Here is a 27394-nt window from a genome sequence, read left to right on the forward strand (position 1 = left end):
TGGAGCTGGTTCCACCATCGTGGAGCTGAAGCTGGTTCCACCATCGTGGAGCTGAAGCTGGTTCCACCATCGTGGAGCTGGTTCCACCCATCGTGGAGTTGGAGCTGGTTCCACCATCGTGGAGCTGGTTCCACCATCGTGGAGCTGGAGCTGGTCCACCCATCGTGGAGCTGGTTCCACCATCGTGGAGCTGAAGCTGGTTCCACCATCGTGGAGCTGGTTCCACCCATCGTGGAGTTGGAGCTGGTTCCACCATCGTGGAGCTGGTTCCACCCATCGTGGAGTTGGAGCTGGTTCCACCATCGTGGAGCTGGTTCCACCATCGTGGAGCTGGAGCTGGTCCACCCATCGTGGAGCTGGAGCTGGTTCCACCCATCGTGGAGCTGAAGCTGGTTCCACCATCGTGGAGCTGAAGCTGGTTCCACCATCGTGGAGCTGAAGCTGGTTCCACCATCGTGGAGCTGGAGCTGGTTCCACCATCGTGGAGCTGGTTCCACCATCGTGGAGCTGGAGCTGGTTCCACCATCGTGGAGCTGGTTCCACCCATCGTGGAGTTGAAGCTGGTTCCACCATCGTGGAGCTGGAGCTGGTTCCACCATCGTGGAGCTGGTTCCACCCATCGTGGAGCTGGTTCCACCATCGTGGAGCTGGAGCTGGTTCCACCATCGTGGAGCTGGAGCTGGTCCACCCATCGTGGAGCTGGAGCTGGTTCCACCATCGTGGAGCTGGTTCCACCATCGTGGAGCTGGAGCTGGTTCCACCATCGTGGAGCTGGAGCTGGTCCACCCATCGTGGAGTTGAAGCTGGTTCCACCATCGTGGAGCTGGAGCTGGTTCCACCATCGTGGAGCTGGTTCCACCCATCGTGGAGCTGGTTCCACCATCGTGGAGCTGGAGCTGGTTCCACCATCGTGGAGTTGGAGCTGGTTCCACCATCGTGGTGGTGGATAAGGAGGAAGAGGAGCTGCAGGGTGGAAGTGAGGGCGGATGCGCCTCAGTTTCTCTGGGTTTGCCCTTTAGCTGCATCTTCCTCCTCCTCCTCCTCTTCTTCCCACACTTCCTCCTCCACCTCTTCCTCCACCTCTTCCTCCTCCACCTCTTCTTCCTCCTCTTCCTCCTCCACCTCTTCCTCCTCCACCTCTTCTTCCTCTTCCACCTCCTCCTCTTCCACCTCTTCTTCCTCCTCCACCTCTTCTTCCTCTTCCACCTCCTCCTCTTCCACCTCTTCTTCCTCCTCCTCCTCTTCCACCTCTTCCTCCTCCTCTTCCTCCTCCACCTCTTCTTCCTCCTCCACCTCTTCCTCCTCTTCCACCTCCTCCTCTTCCACCTCTTCTTCCTTCTCCTCCTCTTCCACCACCTCCTCCTCCTCTTCCACCTCTTCTTCCTCCTCCACCTCTTCCTCCTCCACCTCTTCTTCCTCTTCCACCTCCTCCTCTTCCACCTCTTCTTCCTCCTCCTCCTCTTCCACCACCTCCTCCTCCTCCTCCACCTCTTCTTCCTCCTCCTCTTCCACCACCTCCTCCTCCTCTTCCACCTCTTCTTCCTCCTCCTCCACCTCCTCCTCTTCCACCTCTTCTTCCTCCTCCTCCTCCTCCACCTCCTCCTCCTCCACCTCTTCTTCCTCCTCCTCTTCCACCACCTCCTCCTCCTCTTCCACCTCTTCCACCACCTCCTCCTCCACCTCTTCGTCCACCTCCTCCTGTTCCTCCACCTACACCCCCTCTTCCTCCTCCACCTCTTCTTCCTCTTCCACCTCCTCCTCCTCCACCTCTTCTTCCTCTTCCACCTCCTCCTCCTCCACCTCTTCTTCCTCTTCCACCTCCTCCTCCTCCACCTCTTCTTCCTCTTCCACCTCCTCCTCCTCCACCTCTTCTTCCTCTTCCACCACCTCCTCCTCCACCTCTTCGTCCACCTCCTCCTGTTCCTCCACCTACACCCCCTCTTCCACCTCCTCCTCCCTCAGTGGACCATCGGCTCAGAGCTGCTGCTGCTGTAAACAAGCGGCCTGTGAACTACAGCTCCCATCATGCCCCGCGCGGCCGGGCTCGTCTCGCCGTTCCTCCGGTCGGGTTGTTTTTGTTTCTGTCGGCTTTCTGCTCAGATGTTCGGCTGTCAGCGGGACTGCGGAGGGACGGTGAGATAAAATAAGAGGAAGATCTCAGGCAGGTGCTGCTGGAGCTTCGCCCCTCCTCCTCCTCCTCCACCTCCTCTTCTTCTTCCTCCTCCACCTCCTCCTCCTCTTCCTCTCTTCCTCCTCCTCCTCCTGGCACCGTAAAATGTTATTTATGAATGCCCGCCGCTCACGGGCGTGTGCACGCAGATTTTTCATTATTATGTGGTAATAATCGGAGGACGGGACGGTGATTGCAGCCTGTGCGCGGGTCTCAGCCGGAGCCTGCGCGGTTGATGCGGCTTTGATTCATCGTGCTGGTTCTGCGCCGGTTCTGCCCCGTAATAACACTGGGTCGGTACACCGAGCACCGCCGCTGTCTGCCAGCCCGCTGCACCCACCGGGGCCGCCTCACCTCGCCCCCCGACAAGGTAAGCAACCCACCGGGCGGACAGGCACCGGAGGGAGAGCGGACTCGGTTCGGGGGGGAGCTCGGAGTCCGGGCTCCATCCGCAGCATCCCGCCGTGTTCCTCCTCCTCCTCACGCCGCTCGGGGAGCTCCACAGGCCGGCCCGTCTGCTCCAGAGCACCGTTAAGTGTCTCTGTTATCGGCCTGTGCTGGTTCCGGGTGAGAACCGGCCTGTGGGGGGGTTCGGGTTCCCGCAGAAACTGCGTGTCTGGGCTGAAGGTGGACCGGAGCATCCCGTGTGATGAAATCACGGCAGCTAACCGCCGCTAGCAGGTCCGGTAGCTGCTGCCGCTAAAACCGTTAGCTGCCGCTAACCGCTGCCCGCCGCCCGGGATGCTGCCAGGCGGCCCTGCGAGCCCCGCAAACCTCCCGGGCCGGACCTGTCCGAACCGCCCGGGTCAGTGAGGCTCTGCGGGGAAACGCGGTACCGTCCAAACGGGTTTAATTATGTGGGTAAAATGGCTGAATTAATTGCGCCGACCTTGAGAGAAATAACATGACTTAATATTTATAGCAGCTAGCTAGCCGCTCAGGTGAGCTGTACGGGGGCAAGAGGCAGCTCGGAGGGGCACCCGGGGGTTGGAACCCTCCGAACATGAATTACTTTATCTTCCACATCAAGTTTACTTTCATGTTTTGTGATGGCATCCCCTCATTCTGTCGGGACTCTAACGGGATATCGGTATATAAACGTGTTAGCATCCCTCATTAAAAATAATGGGATGCGTTAGCCTCGAGCTAACAAACAGCAGCCGCAGGAGCCTATGCAGCGGCCTCAGAGAGCCCAGCCTCAGAGAGGCGGCTCTGCCCGGGCTGCACGGTGGCTCCTGCCGCCGGGGACACCCGGGTAGCGGGGTCCCGCCTCAGCTATGCCCGGTACCGGTGACAGTAACCGGCAGGATGTCCTGTTTGTGTCCCCTGACCTCATTAACTGGCCCCAGAGAGCCAGGAAGTAAGTACTTTTATAGTAGCACTCTGAGTTCTGAGGATGAAAATGTTGAAAATTAAATCAGACTCATTAATGTGCAGATCAATTACCCACGCGCTGATTAATGGACTGAAAGTTCAGCTTAATTAAATGATTGGAAAACCTGGTCCATTAATTTGTTGTTCTGGTTCTGATGATTTTTCAGACCTGGATACAAAATGATCGATTATTCTCCTTCCCAACACGTCTGAAATATTAGTTTTCTGGAAGCGTTTTTCACGTTTTGTTTTTTTTCGGTGGTGTGTGCCTCTCGTAGGTGGTTTTGTGCCTCGTTGTTTTTGATTCTCTTGTAGGTGGTTTTGTGCCTCTCGTTGGTGGTTTTGTGCCTCTTGTTGGTGGTTTTGTGCCTCTCGTTGGTGGTTTTGTGCCTCTCGTTGGCGGTTGTGTGCCTCTCGTTGGTTGTTTTGTGCCTCTCGTTGGTGGTTTTTTGCCTCTCGTTGGTGGTTTTGTGCCTCTCGTTGGTTGTATGTGCCTCTCGTTGGTTGTTTTGTGCCTCTCGTTGGTGGTTTTTTTGCCTCTCGTAGGTGGTTTTGTGCCTCTCGTTGGTTGTTTTGTGCCTCTCGTTGGTGGTTTTTTGCCTCTCGTTGGTGGTTTTGTGCCTCTCGTTGGTTGTATGTGCCTCTCGTTGGTTGTTTTGTGCCTCTCGTTGGTGGTTTTTTTGCCTCTCGTAGGTGGTTGTGTGCCTCTCGTTGGTTGTTTTGTGCCTCTCGTTGGTGGTTTTTTTGCCTCTCGTAGGTGGTTTTGTGCCTCTCGTTGGTTGTATGTGCCTCTCGTTGGTTGTTTTGTGCCTCTCGTTGGTTGTATGTGCCTCTCGTTGGTTGTATGTGCCTCTCGTTGGTGGTTTTTTGCCTCTCGTTGGTGGTTTTGTGCCTCTCGTTGGTTGTATGTGCCTCTCGTTGGTGGTTTTGTGCCTCTCGTTGGTTGTATGTGCCTCTCGTTGGTTGTTTTGTGCCTCTCGTTGGTGGTTTTTTTGCCTCTCGTAGGTGGTTGTGTGCCTCTCGTTGGTTGTTTTGTGCCTCTCGTTGGTGGTTTTTTTTGCCTCTCGTAGGTGGTTGTGTGCCTCTCGTTGGTTGTTTTGTGCCTCTCGTTGGTGGTTTTGTGCCTCTCGTTGGTTGTTTTGTGCCTCTCGTTGGTGGTTTTGTGCCTCTCGTTGGTTGTTTTTTGCCTCTCGTAGGTGGATTTGTGCCTCTCGTTGGTTGTTTTGTGCCTCTCGTTGGTGGTTTTTTGCCTCTCGTAGGTGGTTTTGTGCCTCTCGTTGGTTGTTTTGTGCCTCGTTGGTGGTTTTGTGCCTCTCGTAGGTGGTTTTGTGCCTCTCGTAGGTGGTTTTGTGCCTCGTTGGTGGTTTTGTGCCTCTCGTTGGTTGTATGTGCCTCTCGTTGGTTGTATGTGCCTCTCGTTGGTTGTATGTGCCTCTCGTTGGTTGTTTTGTTCCTCTCGTTGGTGGTCTTGTTTCTCTCGTTGGTGGATTTGTGCCTCTCGTAGGTGGTTTTGTGCCTCTCGTTAGTGGATTTGTGCCTCTCGTAGGTGGATTTGTGCCTCTCTTAGGTGGTTGTGTGCCTCTCGTTAGTGGTTTTGTGTGCCTCGTAGGTGGATTTGTGCCTCTCGTTGGTGGTTTTGTGCCTCTCGTTGGTTGTATATGCCTCTCGTAGGTGGTTGTGTGCCTCTCGTTAGTGGTTTTGTGTTTCTCGTTGGTGGATTTGTGCCTCACAGGTGGTTTGGTGCCTCATAGGTGGATTTGTGCCTCTCGTAGGTGGATTTGTGCCTCTGGTAGGTGGATTTGTGCCTCTCGTAGGTGGATTTGTGCCTCTCGTTAGTGGTTTTGTGTTTCTCGTAGGTGGATTTGTGCCTCATAGGTGGATTTGTGCCTCATAGGTGGATTTGTGCCTCTCGTAGGTGGATTTGTGCCTCTGGTAGGTGGATTTGTGCCTCTCGTTAGTGGTTTTGTGTTCCTCGTAGGTGGTTTTGTGCCTCTCGTAGGTGGTTGTGTGCCTCTTGTTTCTCTCGTTAGTGGTTTTGTGTTTCTCGTAGGTGGATTTGTGCCTCTCGTTAGTGGTTTTGTGTTTCTCGTAGGTGGATTTGTGCCTCTCGTAGGTGGTTGTGTGCCTCTTGTTTCTCTCGTTAGTGGTTTTGTGTTTCTCGTAGGTGGATTTGTGCCTCTCGTTAGTGGTTTTGTGTTTCTCGTAGGTGGTTGTGTGCCTCTCGTTAGTGGTTTTGTGTTTCTCGTAGGTGGTTGTGTGCCTCTCGTTAGTGGTTTTGTGCCTCTCGTTAGTGGATTTGTGCCTCTCGTTAGTGGTTTTGTGCCTCTCGTTAGTGGTTTTGTGCCTCTCGTTAGTGGATTTGTGCCTCTCGTAGGTGGATTTGTGCCTCTCGTAGGTGGTTGTGTGCCTCTCGTTAGTTGTTTTGTGTGCCTCGTAGGTGGATTTGTGCCTCTCGTTGGTGGTTTTGTGCCTCTCGTTGGTTGTATATGCCTCTCGTAGGTGGTTGTGTGCCTCTCGTTAGTGGTTTTGTGCCTCTCGTAGGTGGATTTGTGCCTCACAGGTGGTTGGGTGCCTCATAGGTGGATTTGTGCCTCTCGTAGGTGGATTTGTGCCTCTCGTAGGTGGATTTGTGCCTTTCGTAGGTGGATTTGTGCCTCTCGTAGGTGGATTTGTGCCTCTCGTTAGTGGTTTTGTGCCTCTGGTTGGTGGGTTTGTGCGCCTCTGGTTGGTGGGTTTGTTTGCCTCTGGTTGGTGGGTTTGTGTTTCTCGTAGTTGGATTTGTGTGCCTCTGGTTGGTGGGTTTGTGTGCCTCCGTTTGGTGGGTTTGTGTGCCTCCGTTTGGTGGGTTTGTGTGCCTCCGTTTGGTGGGTTTGTTTGCCTCTGGTTGGTGGTTTTTTGCCTCTGGTTGGTGGTTTTTTGCCTCTGGTTGGTGGGTTTGTGTGCCTCCGGTTGGTGGGTTTGTTTGCCTCTGGTTGGTGGTTTTTTGCCTCTGGTTGGTGGTTTTTTGCCTCTGGTTGGTGGGTTTGTGTGCCTCCGGTTGGTGGGTTTGTGCGCCTCTGGTTGGTAGGTTTGTGTGCCTCTGGTTGGTGGGTTTGTGCGCCTCTGGTTGGTGGGTTTGTTTGCCTCTGGTTGGTTGGTTTGTGTGCCTCTGGTTGGTAGGTTTGTGTGCCTCTGGTTGGTGGGTTTGTGCGCCTCTGGTTGGTGGGTTTGTTTGCCTCTGGTTGGTTGGTTTGTGTGCCTCCGGTTGGTGGGTTTGTTTGCCTCTGGTTGGTTGGTTTTTTGCCTCCGGTTGGTGGGTTTGTGTGCCTCCGGTTGGTGGGTTTGTTTGCCTCCGGTTGGTTGGTTTGTTTGCCTCTGGTTGGTGGGTTTGTTTGCCTCTGGTTGGTGGGTTTGTGCGCCTCTGGTTGGTGGGTTTGTGCGCCTCTGGTTGGTGGGTTTGTGCGCCTCTGGTTGGTGGGTTTGTGCGCCTCTGGTTGGTGGGTTTGTTTGCCTCTGGTTGGTGGGTTTGTTTGCCTCTGGTTGGTGGGTTTGTGCGCCTCTGGTTGGTGGGTTTGTGCGCCTCTGGTTGGTGGGTTTGTGCGCCTCTGGTTGGTAGGTTTGTGCGCCTCTGGTTGGTGGGTTTGTTTGCCTCCGGTTGGTGGGTTTGTGCGCCTCCGGTTGGTGGGTTTGTGCGCCTCTGGTTGGTTGGTTTGTGCGCCTCTGGTTGGTGGGTTTGTTTGCCTCCGGTTGGTGGGTTTGTGCGCCTCCGGTTGGTGGGTTTGTGCGCCTCTGGTTGGTGGGTTTGTGCGCCTCCGGTTGGTGGGTTTGTGCGCCTCCGGTTGGTGGGTTTGTTTGCCTCCGGTTGGTGGGTTTGTGCGCCTCCGGTTGGTGGGTTTGTTTGCCTCTGGTTGGTGGGTTTGTGCGCCTCCGGTTGGTGGGTTTGTTTGCCTCTGGTTGGTGGGTTTGTGCGCCTCTGGTTGGTTGGTTTGTTTGCCTCTGGTTGGTTGGTTTGTTTGCCTCTGGTTGGTGGGTTTGTGTGCCTCTGGTTGGTTGGTTTGTTTGCCTCTGGTTGGTTGGTTTGTTTGCCTCTGGTTGGTGGGTTTGTTTGCCTCTGGTTTGTGGGTTTGTTTGCCTCCGGTTGGTGGGTTTCTGCGCCTCCGGTTGGTGGGTTTGTTTGCCTCTGGTTGGTGGGTTTGTTTGCCTCCGGTTGGTGGGTTTGTGCGCCTCTGGTTGGTGGGTTTGTGCGCCTCTGGTTGGTGGGTTTGTGCGCCTCTGGTTGGTGGGTTTGTGCGCCTCTGGTTGGTGGGTTTGTGCGCCTCTGGTTGGTGGGTTTGTTTGCCTCTGGTTGGTGGGTTTGTGTGCCTCTGGTTGGTGGGTTTGTGCGCCTCTGGTTGGTGGGTTTGTGCGCCTCTGGTTGGTGGGTTTGTGCGCCTCTGGTTGGTGGGTTTGTTTGCCTCTGGTTGGTGGGTTTGTTTGCCTCTGGTTGGTGGGTTTGTTTGCCTCTGGTTGGTGGGTTTGTTTGCCTCTGGTTGGTGGGTTTGTGTGCCTCTGGTTGGTGGGTTTGTGTGCCTCCGGTTGGTGGGTTTGTGCGCCTCTGGTTGGTGGGTTTGTGTCTCTTAGGTGGTTTTAAGCCTCTCGTTGGTAATATGTTGTCGTTGTCATTACTGGTCCAAAAATGTCAGAATAATTCCTATTACGTCCAAATATTTTTACCTGAGATTCCCATCCCTTTTCATCGTTTCGTAGTCTGAGAGATGAATTCTTTTACTAAATGTATGATTCCACGTCACTCACTTGCCTGTTCCTCCTCTCCAGGTGTGTTGCCAGGACAACAGCTGACTGATGATGCCCTTGTGAGAGTGGGCGGGGCTACGTGGCCCTGAGGTGGTAAGGAGGAGGGGTCTCAGCCCTCAACCTCTTCCTCCTTCTTCTGGACACAGACCGAACCCACGGACACACAACCGGACACAGCTTTCCCCTCCCTCCTCCTCCCCCTCTCTCCTCCCTGGTCTCCCCCCTCCTGCCCCCGGCTCCTCCCCCCCTGCCTCCCCCCTCGCCCCTCGCCACCATGCTGTGGTCGCACTGCTGGTGGAGAGCCTGAGGAAGCAGACTCTGGAAGGCGACCCTGCTCAGCCGGGGGACTCCTACCTGGTCAGTGTCGCACCCACAGCCGGCTCATATAGCACCAGAATGCAGTGAAACGGTCTAAACTGATAAAAAATTAATCTCTGAAGCCGTTCAGGTACAAACAGAAATATCTTAATTTAAGACGACAGTTCACAGAACAGACATGTTTCAGCTGCCAAGAAGTTAGTTTCACTTCAATTTAATTAAGTTTTACTTTAAACTGAAGTCATCACCAGAGATTGTATGCACTCTGAGGGGCTGATCAAAGCAGCTCTAACTTAAATCTAACTTAACTGACTTAAATCTGTCGTTTTAACGTTAATATGAAACTGCTTGTTGACGGGTCTGTATCTTTGGAGAGTCAGTCGTTACAGACTTCAGCTTAATGGTTCCACAGAGAGGGGCCTCATAACCGAAGGCTCTGCCTCCCAAACTGGCAGCTGGTTCCACAGAGAGGGGCCTGATAACTGAAGGCTCTGCCTCGCAAACTGGCAGCTGGTTCCACAGAGAGGGGCCTGATAACTGAAGGCTCTGCCTCCCAAACTGGCAGCTGGTTCCACAGAGAGGGGCCTGATAACTGAAGGCTCTGCCTCCCAAACTGGCAGCTGGTTCCACAGAGAGGGGCCTGATAACTGAAGGCTCTGCCTCCCAAACTGGCAGCTGGTTCCACAGAGAGGGGCCTGATAACTGAAGGCTCTGCCTCCCAAACTGGCAGCTGGTTCCACAGAGAGGGGCCTGATAACTGAAGGCTCTGCCTCCCAAACTGGCAGCTGGTTCCTCAGAGAGGGGCCTGATAACTGAAGGCTCTGCCTCCATAAACTGGCAGCTGGTTCCTCAGAGAGGGGCCTGATAACTGAAGGCTCTACATTCCTCAGTGCTACTTCAGCTTTTTTACACGGGTCAACCGAACCTTTCGGGCTGCACTCCATCTTGTACTGAAGAGACAGAAATAACTAAATGTTCCTTCTGCATGTGGTTCTGAAGCTTCAGGAACCCGTTTGTTTGTCTTTCAGTCCCTGCTGGACCCAAAAACCCTGGCAGAGTTCTGGCCCCCAGATGGCTTGATGCCTGGTGAGTACGTCTTCAGGGTTTGGGAAGATTTTCTGTTTTCATGCTCTACATTTAAAGGTGACATTTTGTGCCCTTTTGGTAAGATCAGCAGAAAATAAATCAAAGAAGGTGACTCTGACAGAACTGAAATTATATCATTTTAAACTGGAGTCTCAAACAGGATGTTGGTGAAGGGTTAGCTTAGCTGTAAGCTAGCAGCAGACGCTAGCAAACAATGCTTTCTCATCAACATTGATGGACCAAGCCGGAGATGTACACAGCCTAACTCGTAGTAATGCATGTGTACAGTTAATTACTGCGTTTAAACACTTTGTATATATTAACCTCATTAAACAGTCATACTGGGAGACCTCCATCTTTATCAGAAACATGCCGATAATGTAACGTTAGCACACCGAGAGTGAGGAGAGGACCGGTGTTGTGTTGGAAACCGACCTTATCCACACAGCTGCAGGTTGATGAGTTACAGAACGGAACCATTCAGCTAACAAAGTAATGTGGGAACAATAATGTTCATCTTTCAGAAAGTAACAGCAATAACTCCTTAGAAGCTGGTGTACGTCACCTTCATTACCTAAGCTGTTAGCGTTAGCTGCTGCTAAAGGAACAGCAATAACTCCTTAGAAGCTGGTGTACGTCACCTTCATTAGCTAAGCTGTTAGCGTTAGCTGCTGCTAAAGCAACAGCAATAACTCCTTAGAAGCTGGTGTACGTCACCTTCATTAGCTAAGCTGTTAGCGTTAGCTGCTGCTAAAGGAACAGCAATAACTCCTTAGAAGCTGGTGTACATCACCTTCATTAGCTAAGCTGTTAGCTTTAGTTACTGCTAAAGGCACAGCAATAACTCCTTAGAAGCTGGTGTACATCACCTTCATTAGCTAAGCTGTTAGCTTTAGTTACTGCTAAAGGCACAGCAATAACTCCTTAGAAGCTGGTGTACGTCACCTTCATTAGCTAAGCTCTTAGCTGCTTCTAAAGGAACAGCAATAACTCCTTAGAAGCTGGTGTACGTCACCTTCATTAGCTAAGCTGTTAGCGTTAGCTGCTGCTAAAGGAACAGCAATAACTCCTTAGAAGCTGGTGTACGTCACCTTCATTAGCTAAGCTGTTAGCGTTAGCTGCTGCTAAAGGAACAGCAATAACTCCTTAGAAGCTGGTGTACGTCACCTTCATTAGCTAAGCTATTAGCGTTAGCTGCTGCTAAAGCAACAGCAATAACTCCTTAAAAGCTGGTGTACGTCACCTTCATTAGCTAAGCTGTTAGCTGCTGCTAAAGGAACAGCAATAACTCCTTAGAAGCTGGTGTACATCACCTTCATTAGCTAAGCTGTTAGCTTTAGTTACTGCTAAAGGAACAGCAATAACTCCTTAGAAGCTGGTGTACGTCACCTTCATTAGCTAAGCTGTTAGCGTTGGCTGCTGCTAAAGGCACAGCAATAACTCCTTAGAAGCTGGTGTATGTCACCTTCATTAGCTAAGCTGTTAGCGTTAGCTGCTGCTAAAGGAGAAAATAACTCCTTAGAAGCTGGTGTACATCACCTTCATTAGCTAAGCTGTTAGCGTTAGCTGCTTCTAAAGGCACAGCAATAACTCCTTAAAAGCTGGTGTACGTCACCTTCATTAGCTAAGCTGTTAGCTGCTGCTAAAGGAACAGCAATAACTCCTTAGAAGCTGGTGTACATCACCTTCATTAGCTAAGCTGTTAGCTTTAGTTACTGCTAAAGGAACAGCAATAACTCCTTAGAAGCTGGTGTACGTCACCTTCATTAGCTAAGCTGTTAGCGTTAGCTGCTGCTAAAGGAGAAAATAACTCCTTAGAAGCTGGTGTACATCACCTTCATTAGCTAAGCTGTTAGCGTTAGCTGCTTCTAAAGGCACAGCAATAACTCCTTAGAAGCTGGTGAATGTCACCTTCATTAGCTAAGCTGTTAGCGTTAGCTGCTTCTAAAGGCACAGCAATAACTCCTTAGAAGCTGGTGAATGTCACCTTCATTAGCTAAGCTGTTAGCGTTAGCTGCTGCTAAAGGAGAAAATAACAGCAATAACTCTTTAGAAGCTGGTGTACGTCACCCTCATTAGCTAAGCTGTTAGCTTTAGTTACTGCTAATGGCACAGCAATAACTCCTTAGAAGCTGGTGTATGTCACCTTCATTAGCTAAGCTGTTAGCGTTAGCTGTTGTTGAAGGTGAAAATAACTCCTTAGAAGCTGGTGTACGTCCAGTGTTGTATAAAGTACAGAAATCTCACACTCAAGTAGAAGTATAGGTACCCCTCCAAAATATGATTTTGGTAAAAGTCCAAGTCACTGACTGAAATGTGACTTGAATTAAAGTCTTAATGTATCCGAAACATCTTGTACTTCAGTATGAGAAGTATTGTAAAAATAGATGTACTTAAGTAATGTAATGAAAAGTATAAGTAAAAAGTAAACAAGGCAAATGCAGTGTGAATGACATTTATATTTTGGTAAACTTTGAAGGTCAAATACACTTAAAATGTACAAACAACCAAGTGCAGGCAAAATTTAGACAGAAAATACAAACTTTTTGTAAGCCTTCAGTTTTTCTTCTTCAAGTAAGGTCAGTGCTATACACTTAAAAAATGTACACTTCAAGTGCAGGCAAAATTTAGACCAGTAACATATTTGACGATGGCTTTCTCAACACTCTTCTGAGGAGTCATGGCCAATGTGAGCGTCAATGTGGCCTGCTTGCTGCCGGGGGTCGGTGGTGGTCCACTGGCCCTTTTTCGCTTTGCTGTGGTCAATTCAATGTATTTCTGAACATGGTGCGGATGCTTTCTCTGAAACAGACAAAAAAAAAAAAGTCAAAACTGGACAAATTGATTCACCCACACATCATTTACAAATACTAATTTCCTTAGGTTGCTACAGAAATGCAAAATAATCTAGTACAATGTAAACACTTCCCAATTCGGGAATTATTCATTCAGAATCAAAGCCATCATGTAAACGTAGCCATTATAGCAATTCGAAAAGACTTCAAGGTCAGCTAACCTCGGCTTTGTTAAGACACCAGACGCACACACAAAGTTTGTTTCAGTTTTAAAGAGTAGCACATGTTAATGGTTTGTGGTTTTGAACTTGCATGCCTTTCGTATATTCATTAAATTTAGTCTAAATAGCTATCGCTTTCGCATTCGTCTGCCCTTGGACCGAAGAGGCTAGGTAGCCTGCTACAGCCAACACTTGGCCTACGCTAAATACACCACGTGTGGAACCGAAACGATGCAAAACAAAAAGTTCATTTGTACAGGTAACGTTATGCTCAAGATTTCACAATAGTGCCTAATGACCATGCTATGGTTACTGAAACAGGAGGATTATAACCATTTCATAAGAAGTTACCTCGATGTGTTTAAGTTGGACGGGGAGTTTCTGCCACGGGTTCTCATCACCAGCTGGTGGTTCCCCTGTAGCCGAGTCAGATGTAGTTGCAGTCGCTGTTGTTGTCCCCGTCTCCTCTTCCATGTGGCTGCTGATTGCGAGCTGGCTTTTTGCTTAATGGGAGAAGCCAAACAGGTGTACCCTATTGGCGGTGATGAACAAGCCCAGGCATGTCCTGACTTCTTTGCAGTCAGTCAGTAGGTGGGGTCAAAACACTGTTGCGTTTTTTTCTCTCTCTCTTTTTTTTTTTGTAACGAGTAACTAAACCAAACAATGAAAATGTATCGGAGTAAAAGTATGCAATTAAGTTCAGGAAAAAGAGTGAAGTAAAAGTGAAAGTTGTCAAAAAAATTTAAACTTGAGGAAAGTACAAAGTATTCCAAAATATACTTAAGTACAGCCGTGAAGCATTTTTACTCCGTTACTATACAACACTGTCACCTTCATTAGCTAAGCTGTTAGCGTTAGCTGCTGCTAAAGGAGAAAATAAATCAGTAAATAAACCAGGAGGAATTGTTTCTCAGAATGCTTCCATTTCCCTGCTCTGAAGTGTGGGCGGGGCTTAACAGAGGAGGCGGGGTCAACTTAAGGAGTGACGTACTTTAGAAATGAAAATCATTTTAAGTGTGGTCACATGACCTTTGACCCTTGTAACTCTGTGTGGTCACATGACCTCTGACCTTTGTAACTATGTGTGGTCACATGACCTCTGACCCTTGTAACTCTGTGTGGTCACATGACCTTTGACCCTTGTAACTATGTGTGGTCACATGACCTTTGACCTTTGTAACTCTGTGTGGTCACATGACCTCTGACCTTTGTACCTCTCTCCCCCCTCAGAGAGCAGCTACTGGCAGCTCTGTCCTCCCTCTAAGTCCGGCCTGCAGGGGGCGTTGCTGAGCTCTAGTTTCCCCCCCGGCCCCGTGCCCCTGGTGCCCCCAGATGCTCGCCTGCAGGAGGGCGGCCCCCTGGACGGGGGCCCCTCGCAGCCCCAGCAGCACCGCCCCCTGGCGCCCAGCACCTCGGCGTCTGAGCTGTCGCCCCCCGGAGCGGCGGCGCCCCCCCCCGGGCCCCCGCCCCCTCCCCCCCCGCCCCCCAAACGGCACTGCCGCTCGCTGTCGGTGCCCGAGGACCTGTCCCGCTGCCGCTACACGTGGCGGCCCAGCGCCTCGCGGGTCTGGACTCCCGTCAGTCGCCAGCAGTGCCACGGCGGAGCCGGGGGGGCGGCAGGCGGGGGGGCGGCGGCCGGCGGCGGCATGGGGATGGCGGGGGGCGGAGTCTGCCCCCTGCGGGCGCCCAGCTCCTCGCTGAACTCCTCGCTGCACTCCTCGTCCAGCCCCACCTTCTTCAGCCTGGCGCTGTCGCCCGACTCGCCGCTGCCCTGGAGCTTCCCCTGGGACCCCAGCGAGGCGGCGGCGGGGGGCGGAGCCTGCTGCTGCTTCTTCCCCTCGCCGTCCTCCTGCTCCTCCTCGCCCTCCCCGCTGCACCCGCCCCCACCGCAGCGGCGCTTCTCGCTCTCGCCCGTGCTCATCAGAGACTCGGCGGCCTCCACCTTCCTTCCTCCGCCTCCGGCGCCAGCGGCGCCGCCCCCGCCGGGCCGCGCCTGCTCGGGCAGAGCGCCCGCGGGGGGCCCGGTGCCCGCCTCGCCCTCCTCGGCCTGCAGCACGCCGTCCTCTGTCCGTCGCAGCCTGCCGCCGCCGCTGCCGCGCTGCCACTCGCAGCCGTGCGACCTGCTGCTGCTGAAGCCGGGGCTGAAGCGGCGCCGCGACCCCGAGCGGCCGTGCGCCCGCCCCGTGCTGGACTTCACCAAGATGACGCAGGTACGCTCCATCAGATCATTCAGGTCATGTGACCCGCTGGGTTTGTTGTCTCACGCCTTGTTGTCTCCCGCAGACGCGCAGCATCGACCCGCAGGCGCTGGAGCGCGGCGGCCGGCCGGGCGGCGGCGGGGACGTCTGCATGGACGTCTTCATGGGGGACTTCCGGGGGTCCTGCTCGCCGGCCGAGTGCCTGGGCAGGACCAGCATCGGACCGCTCAGCGAGAGCGACGAGGAGTGCCGCGAGGACGAGGAGGAAGACGGCGAGGAGCGCGAGGCGGCGCAGCAGCTCGTGTTCGAGCGGGACTGCACGGAACTGGACCTGAACCTGATAGAAGAAAACTGACAGGTGTGCAAAGGATGGCTGTCCTCTGTTTTCTAACCTGACCCCGCCCCCCGACCCGCCATCAGCTCAGCGCTCGCCGCCTCCTCTCCACCAATCAGCAAGGCTCTCAGGAACAACGCCTCCTCTCATTGGACGAGCTGATTGACCACGACAGTGATGATGTGACCTCCCACGTTAACCTGAGAGGCGACAGGTACGCGCCGCCACTCTGACACCCGAACGCATCGCCACGCGCTCCGGGCTTTAACTAGGCTCCGCCCACTTAACACAGAATGACTCATCCATGTTTATTTATTTATTTCAAATCTCTAGAAAATCTCCAGAATACAGCGAAGAATAGAAAAGAGAATAATTTGAAAATCTAATTTATTTCATGGGGACTGATGGGCGGGGCCTAATCAGGCCCCTGGAGCCGACCAATCAGAGCAGACGGAAACCTGCAGAGGTGGAAAAGTGACTTAAAGTGGAATTCCACAGACGGCCACTAGGGGCTGCTCCTGGGTCACGGCTCTGGACCCAGAACCTCCAAATTTAAAGTCCTCCTCCTTCTTCTTCTCCTCCTCCTTCTTCTTCTCCTCCTCCTTCTTCTTCTCCTCCTCCTTCTTCTCCTCCTCCTCCTCCTTCTTCTTCTCCTCCTCCTCCTTCTTCTTCTTCTCCTCCTGTGCTACAACAGAAATTTAAATCTTCATCTTCTGCTTCTCCTCCTCCTTCTTCTTCTCCTCCTCCTCCTTCTTCTTCTCCTCCTCCTTCTTCTTCTTCTTCTTCTCCTCCTCCTTCTCCTCCTCCTTCTTCTTCTCCTCCTCCTTCTCCTCCTTCTCCTCCTCCTTCTTCTTCTTCTGCTTCTCCTCCTCCTTCTTCTCCTCCTCCTCCTCCTTCTTCTTCTCCTCCTCCTTCTTCTTCTTCTCCTCCTTCTCCTCCTCCTTCTTCTCCTCCTCCTCCTCCTTCTTCTTCTCCTCCTGAGCTACAACAGAAATTTAAATCTTCTCCTTAAAACTGTACGACACTAACGTGTCAGAGTCATGTGACCTGGGTGTGGCGATGCGTTTGGTTTCCGCGGCGGCGTCCTGTCAGTCTGCACTGAGGGCAGGAACTCACTGATGCTGTTGTTGTTCACACATTCCTGTTCATACACCATCTGTAAAGTGTGTGTGTGTGTGTGTGTGTGTGTGTGTGTGTGTGTGTGTGTGTGTGTGTGTGTGTGCGCGTCAGCTCTGACATCACACTCCGGTGGTCATGTGACTTGTGTCCAGACTGAATCCAGACTGAGGACGAAACATTTAGACCCTTAAATATCGACATGAACACTTTGTTCGGCCATTTTATTTAAAATGTTTAAAACAGTTCATTTATTTCCAGTAATATTTAAACCTACTGGAAGTTTTAATCCAATAAGATGCTTTTTATCACTTAAACTTTAAGCCTTTATAAAATTTTTCATTTCACACTAAACTGTCGTTTTTCATCTTTCTAAACTTTATTAATTTCTGATAATTCAGTTTTTAAACTTTATTCATTTCTGATAATTCAGAGTTTTTCATCTTTTTAAACTTTATTAAAGTCGGGGTAGGGGATCTTTTTCTGGAGCATTTTTTTACATATTGCTTGAAATACTCTTCACACCCCCATTGCAACCAATTAATTAAAAGTTTTGACACAAATATGAAAAGTTTTAGTGGCCTCTAGAACGTACAATCTAGGAAAAGCAGAATCCAATCATACTGAACGGACCGTTAACGATGATTGGATTCTGATGCGTCTATCAAACTGCAATCTGCTCCTTCCTCCCCCTCCTCCCCCCTGTGTGCGTACCCTGCTCCGTGAACGAATTACGCGTCCAGAAGCTTGGCAGGAAGCTAAACTAGAGCCAGCTTGGCTAGCACCTAGCATTATTAAACGTATAGTTAGCATATACTAAATACTAAATACGGCAACGATCGATGCTTGCTGTCAGAACAGCGCTCGTGCACCTTCGTGCTCGTGCACGTTCATGTACTCTAGAGGCGTGCCTTCGGGGGGAAAGTGAAGAAAAGGGTTGGGACTTTTTACCGGTGTATTTTCAAAATGCAGCTTCGCTGGACTCAAAATCCAGGATCTCCTACCCTACCTTTAATTTCTGATAATTGAGAGTTTTTCATCTTTTTCCACCACAGAAGGTTCTGCTCGGCCTCGTTTCTTTGCACGTTTCCATGGAAACATGAAGAATCTGCAGTGATTTACTGAAACATGAGTAGAGATGCAGAAACATTTTCCCCTAAAATCTGCTGCTTAAATGTTTGTTTATCATCTACTTTTCTTTACACCACCCACCCCCCCCCCCCCCAAACATCAGGATCTAACTCTGAATCTGATAAAACACCCCCAGGAAACAGCTGTTATTTCTCCTTAAACACAGGAAAAACATTCCTGTTAAAATAAAAGCCTCCAGAGAAGCCCTCTCTGCTCTGATTGGTCGGATCCGGCGGCCTGAACATGCTCCACCCACCACCCAGTCAACAAAGTTAACACCCCCCCAGGTGCAGAATGACTCATCGATGTTTATTTATTTAAAATCTCTAGAATACAGTAAATTTAAAAAACTTATTTATTTCATGGGGACTTTAAGGAAAGCTGATGGGCGGAGCCTGATCAGGCCCCTGGAGCCGACCAATCAGAGCAGACGGAAAGCTTCAGAGGTGAAAAAGTGACTTAAAGTGTATTTCCACAGACGGCCACTAGGGGCTGCTCCAATGTAGATGAATCATTTCTTTGTGTTTTATATAAAAACAGCTGCAGCTGAAACATTAAACAAAATTAAATTAATTAAACATAATTAAACAGATTATAGATTAAACATAAATAAATTCCTCAGAAAAAGGACTGAAGAAGCAGAAAAAGAGCTTCAGAAAGCTGCAAAACTGTTGATCACTTTTCCTCCTTTAAGTTCAATTCATTTTTATTTATATAGCGAACAAATGTCATCTCAAGGCCCGTAAATAATAATAAAGTCATTATAATCCTAATTATCCTGAGTTCAGGGGCTCTGATCTGGGTTCAGTCTCGGCTCTGAAGACGCACAGAAACACCAGGTTTGACTTGTCGGGAAAGTGGAATAAAAGCAGCTGCGAGTTGTTGATGTGATTCTGTTTCCTCTGATTTTATTTTATTTTTCAAACAAGAAGCCCGTTAAAGATGTTCCAGTTTCACGACGCGGCCCGAGGTCGGAGAACCTCTGCTTCCCCGCCGGTGAGACGATCCGTCTCATCCATGTTTAGCAGCTTCTCTTGTACAGGAAACTTTGCAGAGTTGGCAGAAAAAAAAGAAGACAATCAGCACATAAACACCAGTTTAAAAGGTCATCCAGCAGAAAAGTGAAGGTGTCTAAATGTTGACGGGTGGATTATCAGCATTCAGTGTGGCTACTTTACTGTTAAACCTTCACATGTTTGTGTGACTCCTGCAGCAACTTTAATGTGTTTCTGTAACGAAGCCGTTCTGCCCTCCAAAGGTCGGAGAGCACGTCAGCATTAAGATGCTAACGCTAACACGCTGGAACCGACGAGCATCTCCGACTTCACTAAGAACGACTGTTTGGTCATTTTCCAGCAGGTTCATCCAACGTTTGTTTTACTTTGTAGATGTTGATTCTCCAGCTGAAGTTTATCAGGATAAAGTTTGGTGTGAAGTCGATGCTGCCGATGAATTATTTCCTGTTTCTTCTGAACTAAAGTGTTTGGCTGTGTTCGAAACCGCCTGCTACATGCTACATACTACATGCTACATACTAAATGCTACATGCTACATACTACATACTGCATACTCATCGATCAGACAGTATGCAGAGCGTTTACCCACAATGCATTTCGTTCCTGCCCGAGCCGAAATCAGCCGGCCTGAAGCTGATTTCTCTTAAGCTCTAAACTCTGTAAACTTTAGCAACATTTGAAACATTTTCAGGAGAGAAAGTAGTCGTTTAGATCCCCAACGTGTTGAAAACCTGACAAAATACCGGCTGTTTACAATTTTGTTCCCACGAATTCGGCGCTGCTAAAGCTAGCCGCAGTGAGCTAACGCACTTCCTGTTATTTTCACAAAATAAAATACCCGTTGCCTTTTATCATAGGGAAAGCCATTACCATACAATTGGTGCTTTTGTTTTGAAAACAGGAAGTGAACCTACCCTTGTTGTAGCTAGCTTGAAACTGCCGTTTTGACAGGAAATGACGATCGGCGACGTCACGTTACGTTGCATCTTGGGTAGTTTGAGTATGAGTAGTAACCTCATGATGCATACCCAACATTTAGGAGAATCTAGTATGGATCCGGGAACTTAAAAAAAGTTAGTGGGAGTTGTAGGAGAAGTAGGCGGTTTCGAACACAGCCTTTGTTTCCAGACCCAAGCGTCTCAGCCTGCAGTTACTGCTGTCGGCCTCTGTGGGGCAGTGTTGCTTCTGAGGACTTCATCCCTGTGTTTGATCTGTCAGGATGAAATTCTAGAGATTTCACTTTGTGCGATTTTTCATTTTCTCATTCAGCAAATTTAAAGGAACAGTTGGACGTTTTAGAGCCACTCCATGGTGTTTCCTGAGGGCAACGGCCTCATGTTTGTGTGTGAAGTGTGGGAGCTGGAGTCCAGATGTGGGCAGCTGGGCATGTAAATACAGAACCGCAGGGGTCTTCCAACAAGCCGGCAGACGAGCTGCCTTCATATCATTTAAACCATCATTACGAGCATGAACTCATGACAGCCTGACTTTTAATTCCACTTCTAATAGTTTAGTTTACTGTAGCAGAGACGACTCTGGATATAGAAATAAAGTCACAGAGAACAACGGACTTCTCCCAGAGAACCACCAGTTAATTATCGGCACGATGGAACTCCCTTTACCTCGTTTTATGAGAGCTACTGTATTATTTTCTTTTTAAAATCAGCTCTGGTTTTACTTATGTTTTCACTTTTGATTGGTAATTACTGAAAATAAAATGTGAAAAAGAAAGTCTTTCATTTCTAAAATGTTATGTATTTGTACAAAGTGATGAAAATAATCTGTTCCAGGTGTTAAAAGGAGATAAATCCGTCCTCAAAACAGCAAAACACAGAAGCAGAGAGTTAAAAAAGTAAGCAGAAGTTCTGTCAATTTATTCAGCTGTGAGTTAACACAATGCCAAGGAGGAAAGACATCAGCAACGATCTCAGAGAAGCATCAACCTGGGAAGGGTTAAAGGGCCATTTCCAAACTATCTGGAGTCCATCGTTCTACAGAGTGAAAGATTATTCACAAGTGGAAAACATTCAGGAGTGGACGTCTCCAGCAAGGTCACCCCAAGGTCAGAAACCCAAGAGCTACATCTCAGACTCTGCAGGCCTCAGTTAGCATGTTTTTTTTTGCAAAAAGTAAGTCCTGTAAACAAACACAAAGGGTCCCCGTAAGTCCTGTAAACAAACGCAAAGGGTCCCCGTAAGTCCTGTAAACAAACGCAAAAGGTCCCCGTAAGTCCTGTAAACAAACGCAAAGGGTCCCCGTAAGTCCTGTAAACAAACGCAAAGTGTCCCCGTAAGTCGTGTAAACAAACGCAAAGGGTCCCCGTAAGTCCTGTAAACAAACGCAAAGGGTCCCCGTAAGTCCTGTAAACAAACACAAAGGGTCCCCGTAAGTCCTGTAAACAAACGCAAAGGGTCCCCGTAAATCCTGTAAACAAACGCAAAGGGTCCCCGTAAGTCCTGTAAACAAACGCAAAAGGTCCCCGTAAGTCCTGTAAACAAACGCAAAGGGTCCCCGTAAGTCCTGTAAACAAACGCAAAGTGTCCCCGTAAGTCATGTAAACAAACGCAAAGTGTCCCCGTAAGTCGTGTAAACAAACGCAAAGGGTCCCCGTAAGTCGTGTAAACAAACGCAAAGGGTCCCCGTAAATCCTGTAAACAAACGCAAAGGTCCCCGTAAGTCCTGTGAACAAACGCAAAGGGTCCCCGTAAGTCGTGTAAACAAACGCAAAGGTCCCCGTAAGTCGTGTAAACAAACACAGTCTCCCCGTAAGTCGTGTAAACAAACGCAAAGTCTCCCCGTAAGTCCTGTAAACAAACGCAAAGTCTCCCCGTAAGTCCTGTAAACAAACGCAAAGGGTCCCCGTAAGTCGTGTAAACAAACGCAAAGGGTCCCCGTAAGTCGTGTAAACAAACGCAAAGGGTCCCCGTAAGTCGTGTAAACAAACGCAAAGGGTCCCCGTAAGTCGTGTAAACAAACGCAAAGGGTCCCCGTAAGTCGTGTAAACAAACGCAAAGGGTCCCCGTAAGTCCTGTAAACAAACGCAAAGGTCCCCGTAAGTCCTGTAAACAAACGCAAAGGGTCCCCGTAAATCCTGTAAACAAACACGTTCAAACAGAATGATTCTGATTTTATAATGTAATGAAGACATTAGAATGATGTAATTTAATGTTTTATTATATTTATTCAAATTGTTACGCTAGACAAAGATAATTCATGACAAAACAAACACTGCAGAGCAATAAAATAGTTATTATATGTAAAAGAAATGAAACCATAAGTCACTTTTGTCATGAAAACAACAGTTTTTAAGATAAATGGAACATTGTAAAATAGACCAGCTTTGTTTGACAGTTTGATGTTTTTTTCTGGATTATTTCAGACAAACGAGAGTAAAAAATAAAATATTCTGCTAAAGTAAAGATGAAAAACATCAGATTTGTAGTTTCTGCCCGTCAGATCGAGCAACACGGATGAAACAAAGATGGCCGAACATGAGACGTCTCGTCGTGTGTTTTTTATTAGAACTGAAGGGAAGATTGTCTTAATCTGCTGAATAACTCAACTTTATTTATAAAGCCCTTTAAAACAGCTGTGGCTGAAACAAAGTGCTGCACATGAGTAACAGCTCGAAGTATAAGTTATAAAACATAAGACACTAAACATTCAGTTAATCTCTAACAGTTCAATCCTTAAATGTCATTCATTCATTAAAGAAAACATCAGATTTGTGGTTTCTGCCCGTCAGATCGAGCAACACGGATGAAACAAAGATGGCCGAACATGAGACGTCTCATCGTGTGTTTTTTATTAGAACTGAAGGGAAGATTTAACCTGTTGAATAAGACACTAAACATTCAGTTTATCTCTAACAGTTCAGTCCTGTTCCCTTCACAATAAAAGCACAGCAAAGATGTGTTAGTAGCTGCGATGCACCACTCGGCTCAGTTTTTCTCAGCAGGGAGGCTCTCTGTGGTGGTGCTCTGCTCCGACGCCCCGCTGGTGGAGGAGCTGGAGGTGGAGGTGGAGGTTAGGGCCGGGGCGGAGGCCACGCTGATGGGGACGATCCGCTCCTTCCCGTCGGGCAGCGCCCTCTCCCGGGGGGCCTGGATCTGCAGCCGGCCCCCCAGCAGCGAGCAGGTGACGGTGTCGGCGCTGACGCCCTCGGGCAGCTGGAACTCCTGCCTGAACTCCTGGCTGCTGTAGGAGCAGCAGCCCGCCCCGTCCTCCTGCTTCCTCTCCGTCCGGCCGCTCACCCGCAGCTTCCGGCCCACCTGTTTGACGGACAGCTCCTCCGGGGAGAACTCCTGGGTGTCCAGGCTGAGGGCGAAGCCGCCCCCGTCCTGCCCCAGCTCCTGGAAGGCGATGGGCCGGAAGCCCCCCGCGGAGAGGGACGTGGGGTCGATCTCCTGGAAGATCTGGTGGTGCAGCCGCTCCATGTACTCCATGTTCTGCCGCATCTCCTGCATGTGCTGCAGCATCTCCTGCTCCATGCGGTAGAAGAGCGGCCGGGCCTCGGGCCACAGGCTGCGCACCGGCCAGTGCAGGTCCAGGAAAGGCCGGAGGGGGAGGTGGGCCGGCTGGAAGGCGCTGGGACACAACATCCTGTTTGCTTTGCTTTGGTTTGGGAGGTCTGACCCAGCCTCTGTCTGCCTGCTGCTTTTATACGCCGACACCAGAACCAGAACCACTCCCACAGCCGGAAAGTTCCAGCAGCATTCCTGCGCCTGTGCGTCTGTGCGCTCACCTGCTTTATTAAGACTGTGACCGAGGAAGAGACGGGAATAGAACAAAGCTGAGACGTGCCGGCATGTGGCAGCTGACACACACACACACACACACACACACACACACACGTATGCCAGTCTTTGTGAGGATCATCACTGACACGACACATTCCCCGGTTCCTAAAACCAGAACCAATCAGAACCGAGTCTGAACTCTCCAAGTCCTGAGAACAAACAGCGGCCGTACTGAAACACTTACTGAGGCTGCCATGATTCTTCATGACTTAAACCTCGTTTCTACTCTTCAGAACGGTACGGGTCGAGTCTCTTTGGGGTCAGCTTTTGGGTTACAGACATGGGAACGGGTTCCATGGTAACGGGTTCCATGGGACCGGGTTCCATGGGACCGGGTTCCATGGTAACGGGATCCATGGTAACGGGATCCATGGTAACGGGATCCATGGTAACGGGTTCCATGGTAACGGGATCCATGGGACCGGGATCCATGGTAACGGGATCCATGGTAACGGGTTCCATGGGACCGATACGCTTTGGTGGGAAACACTGAAATAAGTGAACCGGACTGAACCGACCCGTACCGGACTGCAGAGTGGGAACACGCCATAAAACTCCTGGATGTTTCCTGTAACCAGTTTAAAGCTCCACCTGTCTGAATAAGCAGAGCTACAGGGAGCTGGTTTGTTTCCACCAACATCATTTATTGTTAATGTAAAAACAAACAAACACATTTAGAAGTTAAGCCTGTAGTTAAGTTATATATGTTGGACTCCCTGTACGACTTCCTCTGGAGCTTTTCCTTCGGTGGACTGATGTCCTTTTACAGTAGCGACCTCTACAGTTTAGGATGAGGACTGCACCTCACACAGCAGCCAATACAATGATTATAACTGCAGTTAAATGACCTTCTGTACCTTTTGAGGAATAATTTTGGTCCTCATTTTACAATCAGCAGTTATTTCCTGCTAGCTGCCACGCTACATGCTAACCATGAACTACTTTCATGTTTAGTCACTCACTAAATTAGCTTTTATCCATACCTGAGTGCTCATGAGACATTAATAAACACATAAACTACCTTTTTTAGGCCGTTACTCCATCTCTTGCCCTCCCTAAGCTGTCAAAGCCAGCTTCTAACATCTGAGTCACATCTGACCAACATGACATAACCAAGTTAGGCCGAGCTCATGTACTTTGGTCTTTGGTTTTGATTCAATTCAATTCAAAATGTATTTATGTAGCACATTAAAACAACCTCAGCTGACCAAAGTGCTTCACAACAGCAACTGCATCACAAGAGAGTCATCAATAAAAGCAATAAGAAGGACTTCATCACAGATGAAAATAAAATTGGAGATAAAATTAGCAATAAAATAACAGTAACAATAAAAGTAGCAAATTCCTGCACATCAAAAAGATTTGGCCTGGCGTTGGACACAAAACATTAGCATAGCCAGTGGAAGTCACAATTCATGCTAGCTGTTTATGCTTAGCAAGCATCCAGAAGGTGTTGTTATTGGGGGGAAAAAATGCCTGTGAAACATTACCTAAGGTGTGTTTTGATATTTTAGCTCTTTTTATAACTTCATTGTGAAGAAATAATTAAAAATGAATTAAACTGAGTGAGCTGTGTGTTGTTGAATTTAGTAGGAAACAGTCATCCTCCAGGTTAAGTCTCTGAGCAGGCAGCTCTATTTTTACTCTTTACCATGTTAACACTGCCCGCTCTTCCCGCCCTTCCATCCCAGCCAATAGGATCGCTCCTCGATCCGCTCTGAGCCAATCAGCCTGTCAGCTGACAACTCGGTGAGTCTGTCGCCTCTTCAGTTGACGTGACGTGTCGGCGTCAACGTAAACATCATCCGGACTCATCAACGTTAAATCACGTCGGGGTGAAAAAATGCTCTGAGAAAGGAGCTAAAAAAGGGGGGAGAGGAAGAGATCCTCCGAGGTCGACTTAGTTCTAACAATGTAGAGCCAAAGCAGGACTTCCGCCAAAGGTTCTGACAACAACTGACCGTTAGTGGAAGGTTAATATCGGCGCCATTTTAGAATTGTTCCCAGTAACAGGCAGACGTGATCGGTCTGTGCCGCCATTAAAAGTCAAAGTATCACCCAGAAAATACAGAATAATGAAACATCAGAGACATTTTTCCCTGCAGCGGCATCCAGGCGGCATCTCTGTGTTTTATGGAAGATTCTGAGTTTTAAGTTAGTCGCGTTCTCCCGCAGTGAGCTGGACTCGAACCTACGACCTGCCGGACAGAGCTCTGACGCACCCGACGATCAGAAATCCGATCGCGATTTCTGATCATTTGTGTTGATTAATACTTATTTTGTGTGTATTACTAAGAACATGGCTGTAGCTTTAGGATTATATGCCCCCAATGACAAGTAATGCTTATCTTATATTCTTATAATAATAATAATAATAATAATAATAATAATAATAAAAAGTGCCCTCAAAGACTGATCAGAGGCTCAGTCATAGGAGGGTAATTTTAGTTGTTTTTCTGTAAACATCAGTGATTTAGTTTATCTGATTGGTTTTGATGTTTGGAAGGGAAAGATTTTTGTATTTTGTTTTTACATTCATTTAAATCATTTTATTTGTTTCTCTTTATATTCTTTTATGTATTTTAATGCTTCTTGCACTCCCTGCTGCAATGCTTTTATCTTATGTAAAGCACTTTGAACTGTTTGTACATGAAATGTGCTATATAAATAAATTTGATTTGATTTGATTTCAGGTGAAATATGAACAAGGATAGATAGATAAGTACTTTATTCATCCCAATTTGGGATATTGTTGTTGCAGCAGCAGCGTACATTTAACAAGCAAATAGAATAAATAGAATAGAAATAGAGAATAAACATCAGCTATATACAAATCTACAGTATGAAGAGTAGGGTAAATAATAATAATAGTAATAATAATGAACATCAGTAAACTAAATAAAATAAAACAGATTTGTACATTTAACAATAAAGGTAAAAATAAATTTAACTGAGCAGACTGAACCAATAAGAAATATGGGGTATGTGGATAAATATGGATGCATTGTCAACTTCAGATTTGAAGTATTTTATTTAAATAAATGCTGAAAAATGACCTGAAACACCATGTTTGCCTGATGTTGAATATATTTCCATCCATGCAGGCTGCCTGTGTGACCAGTTAAACCTGCAACCTGCACCTGATAAAGTCAGAATCATTTTCTAAATGTGAGTAAATACTTCAGGCCGGAGTTAAGGACCGTACTGGTGTCATGACATCACACCGTCAGGATGGCCGAGCGGTCTAAGGCGCTGCGTTCAGGTCGCAGTCTCCCCTGGAGGCGTGGGTTCGAATCCCACTTCTGACAGCTCCTTTTTTTCTTCTTTTACTACCAACCCCAAGCCGTGGCAAATTCCAACCGTCAAAGTTTCAATAAACCAAAGATTGTAAAAAATAAATAAAGAAACAGCAAACACAGAATGTGAACCTACTCAACAAGTTTAATTTAATTTATTTTATTTTATTTCAGGAGCTGAAACGTGTGTTTGTCCTCTGAGCTGACATGGATGCAACGTTATGTCTTCTTTTTTTATCCTGCCTGTTTCGGCTTTATGTTGTACCAATGCTCTGCTGCTGAACTTTATTCTTACAGTACCTACGGTGTGTCTTTCAATCCACTTCAATCAGACATCTTAGCATGTTGTGCTGTCAGTTACGGTTTCTGTGTTCTCCACTAGGTGGCGCCCCTGTGAGGCAAGGCAAGGAAAGTTTTTTTGTACAGCACAATTCAACTACAGGGCGATTCAAAGTGCTTTACAGATACATTAAAACAGTATAAATTAAAATTTAAATCATGCTTTTTAACAAAAAAGAAAGAAAGTTAAAATGTGATTAAGTTTTGAAACTCAAGCTTCAGATTTCTTCAGATTCTGTAGCATAAAACTTTTCTAGTCCATTTTCAAAGGTTTTTTTTCTCCCTCTTTCTACAGAAGAAAAGGAAACACGAAGTACTGAAATGTACTCGATTCAGAATTTTTCTGTCATTTCCTCGTCCTTTAGTCACACGATGGCTGGTACAGTCCCGGCATCCCAGCCTACATGTTGGGAGGGTCCTCAGGTGAG

At 48.6% G+C, this 27394-nt stretch overlaps 2 protein-coding genes and 1 non-coding gene across 5 annotated transcripts; 2 read left to right on the top strand and 1 right to left on the bottom strand.

Annotated features, from left to right (window-relative positions):
* Positions 1 to 1979: 1979 nt before the first annotated feature.
* On the top strand, positions 1980 to 20266 carry fam53c (family with sequence similarity 53 member C). Of its 3 annotated transcripts, none has more exons than XM_075487260.1 (5): positions 1980 to 2165; positions 8339 to 8674; positions 9664 to 9721; positions 13968 to 14947; positions 15021 to 20266. In XM_075487260.1, exons 3-5 carry the CDS (start codon positions 9715 to 9717, stop codon positions 15288 to 15290), a joined length of 1257 nt encoding a protein of 418 aa, XP_075343375.1. In that variant the 5' UTR covers positions 1980 to 2165; positions 8339 to 8674; positions 9664 to 9714; the 3' UTR covers positions 15291 to 20266. The 3 variants fall into 3 exon arrangements, with proteins under 3 accessions (XP_075343375.1, XP_075343376.1, XP_075343374.1); XM_075487261.1 differs by having other exon boundaries at positions 2068 to 2133; XM_075487259.1 differs by lacking the exon at positions 1980 to 2165 and adding an exon at positions 2172 to 2540.
* A 1422-nt stretch (positions 20267 to 21688) lies between these two features.
* Positions 21689 to 23181, bottom strand: LOC142401599 (heat shock protein beta-11-like). Its single transcript, XM_075487066.1, has one exon. It carries the CDS (start codon positions 23131 to 23133, stop codon positions 22474 to 22476), a length of 660 nt encoding a protein of 219 aa, XP_075343181.1. The 5' UTR covers positions 23134 to 23181; the 3' UTR covers positions 21689 to 22473.
* A 3375-nt stretch (positions 23182 to 26556) lies between these two features.
* trnal-cag (transfer RNA leucine (anticodon CAG)) lies at positions 26557 to 26639 on the top strand. Its single transcript has one exon. It is a non-coding gene; the product is annotated as a tRNA-Leu (tRNA).
* The last annotated feature ends 755 nt before the right edge of the window (positions 26640 to 27394 follow it).

The sequence above is a fragment of the Odontesthes bonariensis genome, chromosome 16 (genome assembly GCF_027942865.1).
Source record: "Odontesthes bonariensis isolate fOdoBon6 chromosome 16, fOdoBon6.hap1, whole genome shotgun sequence".
In the NCBI taxonomy this organism is placed as follows: domain Eukaryota; kingdom Metazoa; phylum Chordata; class Actinopteri; order Atheriniformes; family Atherinopsidae; genus Odontesthes; species Odontesthes bonariensis.